At 35.9% G+C, this 13,296-nt stretch overlaps 1 protein-coding gene across 5 annotated transcripts in view; it reads left to right on the top strand.

The window, feature by feature from the left end:
* Window positions 1–13,296, top strand: part of ST18 (ST18 C2H2C-type zinc finger transcription factor) — a 178,108-nt gene that overhangs the window by 137,051 nt on the left and 27,761 nt on the right. For all 5 annotated transcript variants that reach the window (XM_013184970.3, XM_013184971.3, XM_048072433.2 and 2 more), the window contains 2 exons: window positions 947–1,152; window positions 4,356–4,567. In XM_013184970.3, the coding sequence (XP_013040424.1) occupies window positions 947–1,152; window positions 4,356–4,567 (418 nt within the window). The remainder of the gene's footprint in view (window positions 1–946; window positions 1,153–4,355; window positions 4,568–13,296) is intronic.

Genomic DNA, 13,296 nt, shown 5'->3' with positions numbered 1-13,296 from the left:
TCCAGTGATTCCAAGTAGCAGGTTGTATTGTTATTGCAGTTATCTGAAAGGGTTGAGAACTCTGCTCATTCAGTTTCCCCACTCTAGATTACTTCATATTATGAGTTTCTTTATTTTAAGTTTATTGGTTTAATTAGTTTAATTTATTTTTTTATACAATGGCATCAAAAAAGAGGAAACATTTTTTATTGTGATTGTATTTTGTTGAGAGTTATATGGACCCTACAGACATGCATAATTTGCACATCATTGGCACCACAACCATTACAACCTATTATATTCAGGTCTATTTGGGGACACTTTAATTTGTGGATTATTGACATGATCAGCTCTAATGGTTCCTTCAGAGCCATTACAGAGTATTATGTCCATGTGTCTGCCAACTGCACGTGCCTTAACTCTACATACGAAAAGTCCTTAGGAAATTACTAAAGACAAGTAGTTACTGAACAGTAACTAAATGGAATAACACACTGTAAATCATTCTTTCATCCCAAATAGCAGAACCAATTATTTTAGATCATCTTGTATTAAATTTATACCATATTCCTTCATAGTAAAGTGAGAACAATAGTGATCCATAGCACTACAAGTCCTTTGTGACTTGCAAAAATCCAGACAATTTTTTGGAAAAAAAAAAAAAAAAAGATAAATGAAACATGACACTACAATGGTAATCCAGAATTAAACTGGTATCCTCCTTGTAAATTGCTTGCAATATTACTAGAGTATGCTAGAAATATTTTTGTGTACAGCTTTGAACTACTAGGTAAGCCATACTTACATAATTTCTTTCTTGTACTCATCTACCAGTAGGTTTTACATGCAAAACCACCACACTTTCTGATACCAAGAGGCAACTGTACCTTACTTTTCAATAAAATGTAACTTAGATATTCTTTTGCCTTTCTTGTCTTTCTCATTTTTGTCCTCCTTCTCTTTGCAGCACAAATTTAACTAAGCAGCCTGATGTAGCTCAGTACAATTACAGAACTTCACAGCCAGTCACTTCCTCCAGATCCACCCTCACAAAAGAAAAGGAGAAGTTTGGGAAAGTACCATTTGATTATGCCAGCTTTGATGCACAAGTCTTTGGCAAACGCACAATGGCACCCATGGTGCAAGGACGAAAAACACCCCAGTTCCTTGAATGTAAGCTTAAAATTCCATTATCTCTTGGAAAATGGGCTTTTTTTTTTTTTTTTCTTTTGTTTCTTCGGATTACAAACTTACAGAATTCAAAAAGTCTTTGGAGAAAACACTTTAACCACTTGTTGCCAGAATGCTAAATATAATCACTAATTTGCTAAATATAAACTGCTAGTACGCTAAATAGGATCACCATATGGTTTACTTTTTTGACGTTTCTTTTAACAGTGATTATCAGAGGAAAAGGGGAGTGAAAAAGAATGATTTACATTTTATCTGTTACTTTCCTCCTTGGTTAAATTGTGATATCATTATTCATGTGAGAGCATGCTGCCGTGAGAAGTCCCATAGAATGTGTCCGCATAAGATACTATGAATTGCAGTAGAAGGGAAATACAAGTTAGGTTTTAAAGGGCACTTCAGATACTTTTTAGCTGCATCCATACACATGTTCCTCCTAGATGACCACGTGCCTCAGCTGCATTGTTTCGAGGGCTGGATTTAATTCATTTTGATCTCCCATATTTCTGCACTACACCATATTTGTAATGCAGATATAGCCAGTGCATCAAATTGTTATCAAGATGTTCCTGCTTGCATCACTTACAGATTTGCTGAAGTAATCCTCTGTACAAATGAGATGCCATGTGTGAACAGGGATTATTTATTGCAGATACTCTTCACAAACTTCATAGCAAACTTCAGCAAGATTCTGCCATCTGACCATTATAACATAATCTAGTTTCAAGAAACAAACAATTCAGTTTCCACGAAGGAAATGGAAGAAAAGAGTTTAGTTGCACCATATATAGGTTCAGATTAGAGTAAATCCAAAGCAATATGACAGAAGATTCTCTTCTGGCTTTTGTTGTTGTTGTTCATGGGGAAAAAATATGTAAAGGAAAACAAAACAAAACAAAACAAAAAAAAAGGAAATCACATCTAACTTCAACCAAGGAAGGAGAACTTTCATAGTAAGGTGAACAGAAAAGCAGAATTTTTTAATATGTATATGTACACATATACAACATAATATACTTCAAATAATATATTATATATATTTTTATATATATAAAAATTCTCTATTTATTTGTGCAAGTGTCTGAATGTTTATATAGAATATATATATATATGGAGGTATCTATGCATTTGTGTATATGTATAAATACCTCATTTAAAATTCCAAATGAAAAGCAGATATTTATCTGGCCTAGAAAATAGGCTTGTTCAGATGTAAGCAAATATGTGCATTGCCAGCTTCTTGGGTGGCAGATTTTCCAATTTTGTTTGTAAAATTGAATATTCTTTATTAGCTGTCTCTTTTCACAGATGCATGTCTATTTCACAGGTTCATTTCAAGGAAAAATTATTGAAATGTTTTTATATAAATGCAAATCTATACATATGCAATTTATGTATAATGTATATCAGGACTGAATTTTACAGCCTGTTGTTCTTGCAAGATTGCAGTGTATAGCTATTATTTAAATGGAAAGGTGAAAGTAAAATGGCAGGTGAGCGTTTGTGCAGAAACATAAAAGTTGGCAATAAGAAGCTGTGATGTAGAGATTGGTTCAGCATCCTATGTAAATATGTATCTAGCCAAAAACACATCATTAGTCCTCTGTGGATTCTGCATTTATAAACTTGATTTGTTGACAAAACAGGCATCCTTCATAGCTTGCTTTTTTTTTTTTTTGTATTTTAGGGTGGTTTTAGGGAAAAAGCACCTTATTGCTCTTTAAATCTAATTTGAAATTAGATTTAGTAACTGCTAAAATGAAGACCCTCTTACTTGTCCTATAGTCTTACAGCAGGATAGATAAATCCTTTTTCATTTGCACTGGAGAAAGGGAAAGCTGAATCATGAAGCTCTTATGTATTGCTCTACTGAGGTGCCGCCAGTATTTAGGAAAAACGAACACGGCATTCAGCTACAGTCAGTGCACACAAACAAGCATTTCTTGTACAGCATCCCAAGTTTGAGGAAAGATTTCTTGAATGTCTTGTGTAGGTCTTATCATTAAAATGCACTCATCCAAAGCTCTACATACAAAGGGATCCAGAGCCTTGGGGCTCAGATCTTTATGTAGCAAGCAGATGGCTATATGCAGAAATGTTCTTGGTGTATCTGGATGTAGGCTGAGAAATTGGATTTTGCTTACTCTATCTTTGTATGACACTGGAAGAGCTACAGACAAAATAAATTATTATTGCTTACTAAGTGCTGAGATCACTGTGCTGTGTTTTCACAGCATCAGTTAGTGACATCTTAAACTCCAAAATCCAGAACAGAGAGCAGAGTTCTTTCTACCTGTTTTGGAGGAAGTGCTGCTGATGGAGGAGAAAACAGATCCACAAATGCCACTTTTGTCTGTGAAAGTGCTTTTCTGTTCACCTGTTAGTTCTTCCTTCTTAACTGACCTCTAGCCTAGTGAATCTGTGTATTATTCCAAATGATAACCAACATTAAAAGGTCAGCTAAGACCACTTTTATTCTGAATGTTCACTGTTGGTTGTTTCAGTTTCTTTTTTTTTTCTTGTTTTGTTTGTTTGTATGTTTTTTAATTGATTAAAAGATAAACAAATTACTAAACTTTCCACAAAAACAAGACTGAATACTCCTAACAGGTAATGTTTTTCTATCACTTGGAGTTCATTCAAGAGACCGATCTTGTTCTCCTTATTCATATGTACAAAGCCATGTAAATAACAGAGTTATTAATTTAAGTAGGGTAATTTAAGTAGGGTAAGCAATGTTGTTTTAGGAAAGACTGGACAAGTCACTTATTTTATTTTTTTACACAGTAGAGCTCTAAGAGGAAGCCTTTATAAGGATATATTTGAAATTGCATTTGCCAACCAGTGTCATCAGGTCACAGCTGATAATGCATTAATCTTTGTTCAGTCTTTCCTTAGACGTTGTTGCATTTAATGCTTGACTAAGGAATGAAAAAATTCTTAGTAAAAGTCTCAGATGCTTTGTTGAAAAATGTGTATATTGCAAAGTCATTTTTCTGCTAAAAATTAAATTAACATGTTTCTGAAGCCACTTTTACAGAAAACCATTAGAACCAGTAGGAAATTGATTGTTTTAAATGTATTCTTTGAATATTTTAATGTATAAAATTGTAGTCTGAGAAACAAGACTATTTATTGGGAAAAATCGCATATATGCAATTGCTAATCAAATCTCTCTTCAACAGCAAAGCATTTTTCAAATCCAGTGAAATTTTCTAATCGACTGCCTAGTGCTAGCGCCCACACACAGAGCCCTTGCCATGCCAACTCTTATAGCTACGGTCAATGTAGTGAAGACACCCACATAGCAGCAGCTGCTGCTATCCTGAACCTTTCCACCCGCTGCAGGGAAGCAGCAGAGATCCTCTCCAACAAACCACAGAGTCTGTCTGCCAAGGTAGGGTAGTCCAAGAACCTGGAGGGTGTGCTAGCTACTGAACTGTGCGAATAAACTGTCTTTCATGTTAGTGACTGCATTAAATCCCCAAAAAGGAGGCTTCTGTTTGCATGCTCTTTTGAAGAGAGACAGAGAAAAAATCAGTAATGTAGTGACCAGTTCTGATAAAAATAAATAAATAGCAGGAATTATGTTGTTACTCTTTTCATAATTGAGCATTAAATACAAGGGGGCTGTTTTGTGGGAAGAAAAAAAGAAGGATATTTGAAATCCAGCAACAATCTGTGGTAGATAATGTGTTAGATCTGTTTAAAGAGGGAATTTTCCTCTCTCTGAATCCAGCCATTAGCAATCATTTTGGAGGATAGTAAAAATAAATTAATCAAGGTGATATTTTGCTTGCAATGCAACAGAACTACACCTATAGAGTCTGTTGCATTCTGAGCTCATAACAGTTTGTTTGACAAGGTATAGGGAGAGAAATGAGTGACTTTGGTAAAATGGTACTTTCTGCTACTGGGAGGGGAGAATCAGACCCACAGCGTTCGGAGATAGATAATTTGGGCAAGTCTGTCATAATGGAAAGCTGCCTAATATCATAGATGTTTGTGTGGCTTTCATGTTTTGGTTTCTGCTCTGCATTTCCTCACAGATCTTTGTGATTTACAAATGGTACTGTGTGAGCTATAAGCCTTATTTTCTGTGCCATTACATAGTATTATAATGCTGATGAAAATAGGCAAGATTTTCTTCTTATGACTATGATTATGGGAGTATTGTTGTTTATTTATTTGCATTAAAGTCATACATGCTCCACTGCAATGAAACTTTTGAAAGCTTTTGCCATTGCAAGACGTTGAGAAGAGATCATTGGGGAGTGAAAGAGGTGTATTTATCAAGACACCAAATATCAGGTGTGTTTCTGCTATGGAACTCTGAGTCTTGATATGTGTTCCAAAAGACAGATGAACTCTGTCTCTGGAAGTCAGTGTCACTCTATGATGATTGTTACAGTACTAGTCTCAGGCTGGCTAGAGGTGGCTTCTGTAGCTGTTGGCTTAAAAATTTTGTTCTGCCTCCATTCACCACTCCTAAGAGGTTCACTATTATCCTTTGAGGGGAACCACTTATTTTACCATAAATGTTACACCTTGTCAGCTCTTACAAGTCATGTTCCTTTGCAGAGCAGTATTTCCTGTTTTGCTGACTTTCATTTATATTTGTGGAGTCTTGGGTCTTGAAACCAGTGTTGTCAGGTGCCACAGAGTAGATGTTCTAGTGTTAATATGTCCACATGCATCCCTTGTAACACTGTCTACCCCAAATATTTATCATGGAATCTTTTGCGGGTGGCAGATCTGTTCCAGATAGCTGCAGCAGAGACCTCCTTCCACTGGTCTTCAATACAGACTTCTAGCAGGGAAATGAAAACTGATGCCAATGGCTGGATTAAATGGCTGCTGCAGCCTTTGGCTGACCTTAGCAACAGACCTTTCTTGCCAGAGAAGAGCAATAAAGGGACCAGGCATAACCCAAAGATTTTTTCCTCTATACCTGCTTCACAGTTGCCAAATCATGGGGAAGGTTTGAATGGAAGTGAACATAATAGTAACGATATGGAGGGACACTTGGGGCACATAGCTTACTCCTTTTTCAGAGCCAAGAATCCAGCCTAAAAGAAAATCACTTGCATACCTTGCTATCTGCCTGCCTCCACTTTTGCCAGACTTTCTGGAGGGCATACTGCTACAAAACATCTGACAGAAGAATCAGAATTAGCTTCTGGCTAGCACACAGGCAAGTAAGCCCCAAACAGATTTGGTGGCCAAAACCACACAAAACCCGTTTTTATTTGGTTTTGGCTATTTATTACTTTCAGGGCTCAAACAGGAAATTGTGGAAATACATTTCTAGAAAACTCCCTTCAGTGAAGATGTTTTCTTATTTTAAAATATGAAGCAAACTTAAGGGTATTTTTAAAAGATACAACCATCTATTTATCAATGTTTCTGAATTGTCTTGTGGCTTGTATTGGTCACAAATGTAAATGTTTAACTGCTAGATTATCTTATATATTTTTAGATCATCAAAAACATCTCCTGAGGACTTTTTCAGTGTTTGGACTCAAGTAATACACCATCAACAGATGACTACAGATTTAATTATTTCTTTTTCCTGTTGTTGATAATACACACATTCACCAGGTCTGAAAACCCTTGTGTGGGGTGGTTGTTTTTAGTGCTCCATAGTATCAGAACTCTCAGCTCTGCACCTGCCACATTCTTTCATTCCTTGCCAAAGAATACCTGATTACCATCATCCTTGGTTTAGCAGATCAAAACTCCTAACCTGTAAAGGCCTTTACTCTTATGTGAGCACCAGGTAGCTTCTCACCAATCCAAGCCATTACGCTTTGCAAATGGGAGCCAGTGTGACAGAACGAGGGCCAGTGGGCCTGCAGAGGATATGGTAGGAAACCTTTTGCAAGTACATCTGAAATAGTCAGATCTGTCAAAATATTGTGTTTCTAAGTTTTAACAGCAGAACTTCAACTTCAGACGTTCCAAGCAATTGTCATTTTCTTGTTTTCTCAAGGCACATAGTGTGTATGTTGCCTTGTTTAAATAGATGGGGAAAACACCAAAACATTTTTAGCACAAGTTTTTTCTTGAAGTCATTTTTTTTTCTTTTTGTCACTCAGATTTTACTTCTTGACCTCCTAGCATTGCCAAATTTTTAGTAAGAGTTGGACATTTTACCTTGACTGTTCATGACTTCCCTGTAAATATAGATAACACTTAAATGAAAAAGTGACTGTTTTTTACTGAATAGTTTCAAATTTCATTAATTTAATGGATTTTCAATTATATTAGGGAATGTCCCCACATTCCTTACGTATCAGTTCAAAAAGGAGAAGAAAAAAAGTAAAAAGAGAGAATTGTTTCAACGGTAGTGAAATCCGGTTACACATTCACAGTGCTGTCAGTAAGCAGAACTTCACAAAGAGAACCAATGTACAATTACAAATACCAATGTAATTTTCCTAATAATTCTATATAAAAATTATTATTTTATAAATAAATTAATTTAAAGAATGCATTTACTCTTAAGTGGGCAGTAAAATGGATCTTAAGCTTTCTCCATGAATTATCTATCAGCTGTATGCAATATATTAAGATAATCATATACTTCCTGATACTGTTTTTTAAAAGTGCCACAGTAATGTTACAGTGTCTATGCCATTCAACCCCACAGGTGCAGACACCTGTAACTTTTATAAACGTTTCCCCTGGATATTACAACCATCAGCTAATTCTCATGTGGTCTGTACGCCAAACCAATACCCTGGTCTGCATATTCATTTGCAGCTTCATTCATCTCCTATTGAATTCAACAGAAGGACTCCATTGGAACACTTAGCCTGCACTTTCTAGCACAGTGCAAGAGTCTACATCATTGTAACATCCAGGGATCTTTGCTATGTACAGCCTCAGCACATTCACATCTCACAGAGGTAGTTGCGAGCAATGCAATTTATCTGTATCCTCATCACTACTGCTTGCCAAACATTTTGTTGAATGTTTTGGTGCTTTTCCCACCTGTTTAGACAAAATGGCATATGCACACTATGCTTTAAAAGAAAACAAAAAATGACACTTGCTAAAAATGTTTAAAGTTCAAATTCTGTTTTTGAACAAAATGATGTCATCTCTCCATTCTTGGATATTGATGACGGTGATAATTACATCAATTATTTCAACAGTGTAGTTAGTACTTAGCACATTTCTAAGGCACTCCTTTATTCCAAATACCTTAAAGCCTAAGTAGAGGTTGAAAAATCAGCCAAGAATATCATAGGTTCTATTCTGTTTTACTGCTGTGCATATTGGTCCTTGAGTAAGTTCTTGGCTGCCTTTTTTTTTAATTTGTGAATTGCTCTATGCTGAAACTGTGACTTCATTTGTATCTCAAACATTGCTAGGCAGTTACAGATTTTCTTTTTTTCTTTTTTTTTTTTTTCCTTTTTATTCAGATTAGTATTTTAGTTTACTGCAGAAGAACGCAGTTTAAATTTAAATCTGAAGAACTGAGTAACAAATGCATTTATTCTTATTGGCTGTGAATAGAAGAAATTGTACTCTTTTGGATGCAGTTACATTAAGAATAGTGTACGTATACATGGCAAGGTACTAGTTACAGAGTTATTCTCAGTACCAGAAGTTAAGAGCCCTTTTGAGCTTTCTGATGCAGACTGAACTGCTAGTGGGAATGCAAAATCATTGATAATGTTGTTTCTTTATACTTACTTAGTATTAAGTGCTATGGCTGATGCCAACCAAAGGATACATGAAACCCCTTATATGTAATGATACAATCTCCCTAAGGTCACGGGTTTAAAATAAGATTCATGCAGACATAACAATTCACTCTTTCTGATCCAGCTATGAGATAAGGCTTACCTTGTAATCATTACTTGAGACACACTGCAGAGTATTAAATGTTGTGAGCTATAGAAGGGGTGAAAAACGTATGAAAAAATGCAAGAGTAATTTATCACAAAAAAAAAAGGATACTTTATTTTTAGCTTATATAGTTGAGTTCTAAGGATAAGGCTAAATAATGTACTAGGAAATATTTTGTAATATTTATGTCATAAAATAAAGGAGACTGAAAAAACTTAACTTTAAAGTACTTGACTAAATATTTGACAAAAAGCTTGACTCTAAACATTTGAAGAAGACAGAAACCATTTTTTTTAGTGTACAAATTTATATTAGTGTTCATTTTAGATGCATATTCTTCATAGAGTACTACTTGTACCTTATCTTTTCACTGAATAGGTCATGGAATAAAGAAAATACACTTCAGTCATTTTTCTCTCATTTGTCATTCTGAACTTCTTTTTCCAGCTGCTTGTAAAACCTGTGGGGGTGATTGCACTGTCACTGATGTGGGAGTAGATAAGGAGTAACCTGAATTTAATTACTGTATGTCTCCTCTCACCCTTGTAGATTTTTCTTCATTGTTTTAGTGGATTTTTCCCTAGTTTGCACTAGCATAAATGTAAATGTAAATAAGATCAAAATCAGGCTCCAAAAATTCATACAGCTGTAAACTAATATGTTAGTAATAAGTAATAAGTTACATTCACATGTAATAAGTTACATTCACATCCTTACTTTATTTACATTTTTAAGGAAGAATCAGAAAAATGTACATTGTTTCTGTAGCTATATTTTAAATATGTCATGATAAATGGGTACATATAGGCCAGTTCTTGCATGCACTAGAGTCAACAGTAATAAGATCTTGCTTTTACTAAGAACATAGCCTTTAAAAGTCTTAGCTAAGCACAGTAAGTGCCATTTTCTGTCAGCATGTCATAGCATTGCTCTAGCATTTTTTTGCCATTTGCCATTTTAGTCTTTTTAGTTCCATTTTAAAATTAATGTAAAAATAAACATGGTAAAACAAGCAAAGGAGACATATTGAGAGGAGGGTGGGATGAGAGCCGGAATGAAAACTGGAGCAGTAGCTCTGACCATCCTCTCTTTTTGCTCTGCCATTTGGAGTTTACTATGAATGCAGCAAAGTGAGAGCTATTTTATACGGTTCTGAATAAAAAGCCATGCTGTAAACGTGTGATCCATCCTGTGATGGGCAAAAGGGGATATTTTTCCATGACTATATTTAATTGTTGTGTGCATCTGTGAGCTCACTTAAACCCCATCTGTACTCTACTTCACAAACACACAACCCAGCCTTTCCTGACCAGAATTAGGTACATGTTGGACAACCCAACTTCTATGTGAATTTCAGGAAAGTGCTGAGGAACCTCTAAATATCCACATTAGTAAAATGTTCTGCTTATCACCCAAAGCTCCTTGTTGCAGCTAATGCTAACTGTTTCTCAGAAATGATGTTTCCTGACATTTTTCTATGCAGTTTCATCGAGGAGGGAACCTTGACTGCTTTTGGTCTTTTTTGTTGTCATTGTTGCCTTCTGAGTAGCTGATATTTTGTCAGTGACAGAGAATCTGCACTATTTATGGGTTTTGCACTATAAAACTACTGCAGCCCAGTCACATGGCTTCCTTTTCTAAGCCATCTGTCACAGAGGTCTGGAATTTTATGTGAATGTTGGTTGTGCAGACTTAACCCAAGTTTTTTTTATTATGAAAAATGTCAGCAACTACAATATTTAGCATTTTACTTTACATTGGTCATTAAACTTGATTACTGTAGCTCTGTTTCATTGCTATAGTTACATATCAACTAGGAAGCCAAAAAACACTGGGGCGATCATGGCAGAGCTCTATTGTCAGATCCTGGAGTGTGCTCTTGGCACTGATATAGTTAATATCTTGGATTTTTGTAACTAAGGTTTATTAATGCTGTTATAAAAATGTATTTGATATTATACAGATGGCATAAGATGTTGTGGTTACTAAGTTATTATCCAGGATAAGCTGCACTGTCAAATTCAGGGCTTAAAACTATCACAGGAGATTAAACTATTTACTAAAAAGGGGCAGAAAGATATAACCAAAGCGTCTTAGTATGAACATATTAGAAGTGTATTTACTTCCCATAAATATAATAAAACATCTCTCTCTTTAAGCTGTATGATTGAAAATGTGAACTTTATCATGCAGGAGAAGCAAATATAAGAGGTGTCTGAGTTTCTGAACTGGGGAAAAGCAGATGGCTTGGTAGTGCTTCAGTCTAGGTGGGCATCTGTCATAGGCCCATGGACACAAAATAGAATCAGGGTCCCTGAGTAAGGAGAGATCACTAAGCCCTCAATCTTCATCTCCTACCAAAAGTTTTCATCTGATTAGAAATATTCCATCAGATGCATTTCACCTTTAAATGAGTCGCCTCTGACAGTGGTAGAAGACATGGCTGCATGAAGGAAGCTTGTGCCTTCAGTCCAGCTGGGTTGGCCATGTCACATTTTTCAGCACAGTGGAAGAATTCTCTGTTTCATCATAATTGTATTTAGAAAACTTAAGTAAGGATAAGTTTGACTGCCCTATCTTTAACCATTAAATGATAGACTAATCATTTAAGCTCCAGCAATAGCTAATAGGAAGAAAGAGAAAGGGATTCTCTCTGTTGGAGTCTCACCCCTTCCTAAGAAAGAGGTCTAAAAAAAATGGGAAAACTCGCCCTCTGGGCATATCTTTTTGTTTTAAAACAGAAGATGTAAGTGATTCATTTATGATACAGGCTTACTTTTATATTATTCAAGTTAGGAAGGCTCTGTGTGGGTTTATATGACTCTCTCCTAAGTTTCACATTTAGCCCCAAATTGCCAAACATCTTCTGAGCTTCGTGGTGATGCAAATAGTACTGATTATAATAACAGGAAGACACAGCAGCATTAAATATGGCATTCAACATGGATATTACTTTCTATGACCTTGTCATTTAACTCTATAGTTCTGTATATTTTCCAATTTATTTAGGTTAACATATACAACTAGACAATGAGTGTTCCTTCAGAAGCCATGTTTTTCACCTCTTCCCCTACTTGACTTTAATAACTGTTGTCACTAGCGCAGACCAATCTTATACTCATCCCTACCTATACTTCAATATGCAGTGTTGCTCCCTGCTTAAGACATACACATTAATTCCAGACAGTGTTTTGAAATAGCAAGAGCAAAAGATCAAAAAGAAAGGAAAGAAAAAGAAGATAAAAAAAATAAAATAAATCTAAACAAAGGTCATCTTGGCAATTATCTCTAGAATGGAACTGCAATATCCACAGAGAAGTTCACGGTGGTAAAATCACCAGCAGGTTATTAGTTATCTTTCCATGGGGAGAGAGCAAAGGAACTATATCTCATCAATGAGCATTAGCAAGAAGATTTTTATCTTCTTCAAGGATGATATGGGCATGCAAAAGCCTACTTGGGCCTGTGTCCAGAAGCAGAAAGAAATACTGGTCCCTTGATACACAAAAAACTCTGGGTGAGTCCTCACAACACACTAGAGAGCATAATGTGAATTTTTTTGTTGCTTCCATTAGTAAGTTGCACTTTCAGAAGCCTTTTGTCATTCCAAGAAGAGGTTTTACTGTTTTTCTGTGGAAGGCAGAACAGGGAGCTTTCCTTCCCTGGTCCTCCTCTTAATGCTAAGCAGCCCTTGTCCCTTCCTATGAGCAAGAACTGCTCTGAGATGTTCTTCCAGCCCAGAAATAGAAGTTGGGTCTCTCTCCAAAGTGAACAATGCCCTACAATCAGGGGCTGATGATTGCTTTGCTTCCCAGAGTAGCAAATGCTGTGTTGACTCATACTGGAGATCTCCTTCAGGGACATCCTTCTAAAGATGATCCTGTGGCTCCCAGTCTAGCACTCTCAGTGCAGAACTGTGCCTTAGTGGCCTAGTCCAGCCCATGTCTTGTGGAAAATTTTTTAAAGGTCATTTCCAAGCCAAATTATGATTAAGGCAACATGTTATTATCAGTGATGCATGAAACTCTAGTTAAAAAATCTCATACTGTGTTTCTTTTAGGCATATTTCTTCCCCCCTCCTCCTCTCCCCCATGATGCAGATGTTGTAATATTTCCGGGTGTGGGGGGAAGGGAGCATATGTAATAGTAATGCTGTTGGTGACCTAAACAATGCATTAATGCTTTTAACAGTGAATTGGGGTCATAGTTCTCTGTAAGAGTAAAAAGATCAAGAAGATTTAGAGCTAAACTTTTTTTAAATAAAAC

Source organism: Anser cygnoides, chromosome 2 (assembly GCF_040182565.1).
Source record: "Anser cygnoides isolate HZ-2024a breed goose chromosome 2, Taihu_goose_T2T_genome, whole genome shotgun sequence".
Classification (NCBI taxonomy): Eukaryota; Metazoa; Chordata; class Aves; order Anseriformes; family Anatidae; genus Anser; species Anser cygnoides.
Note: the sequence above shows the minus strand (reverse complement) of the source record. Positions and strands in the feature narration are given on the sequence as shown.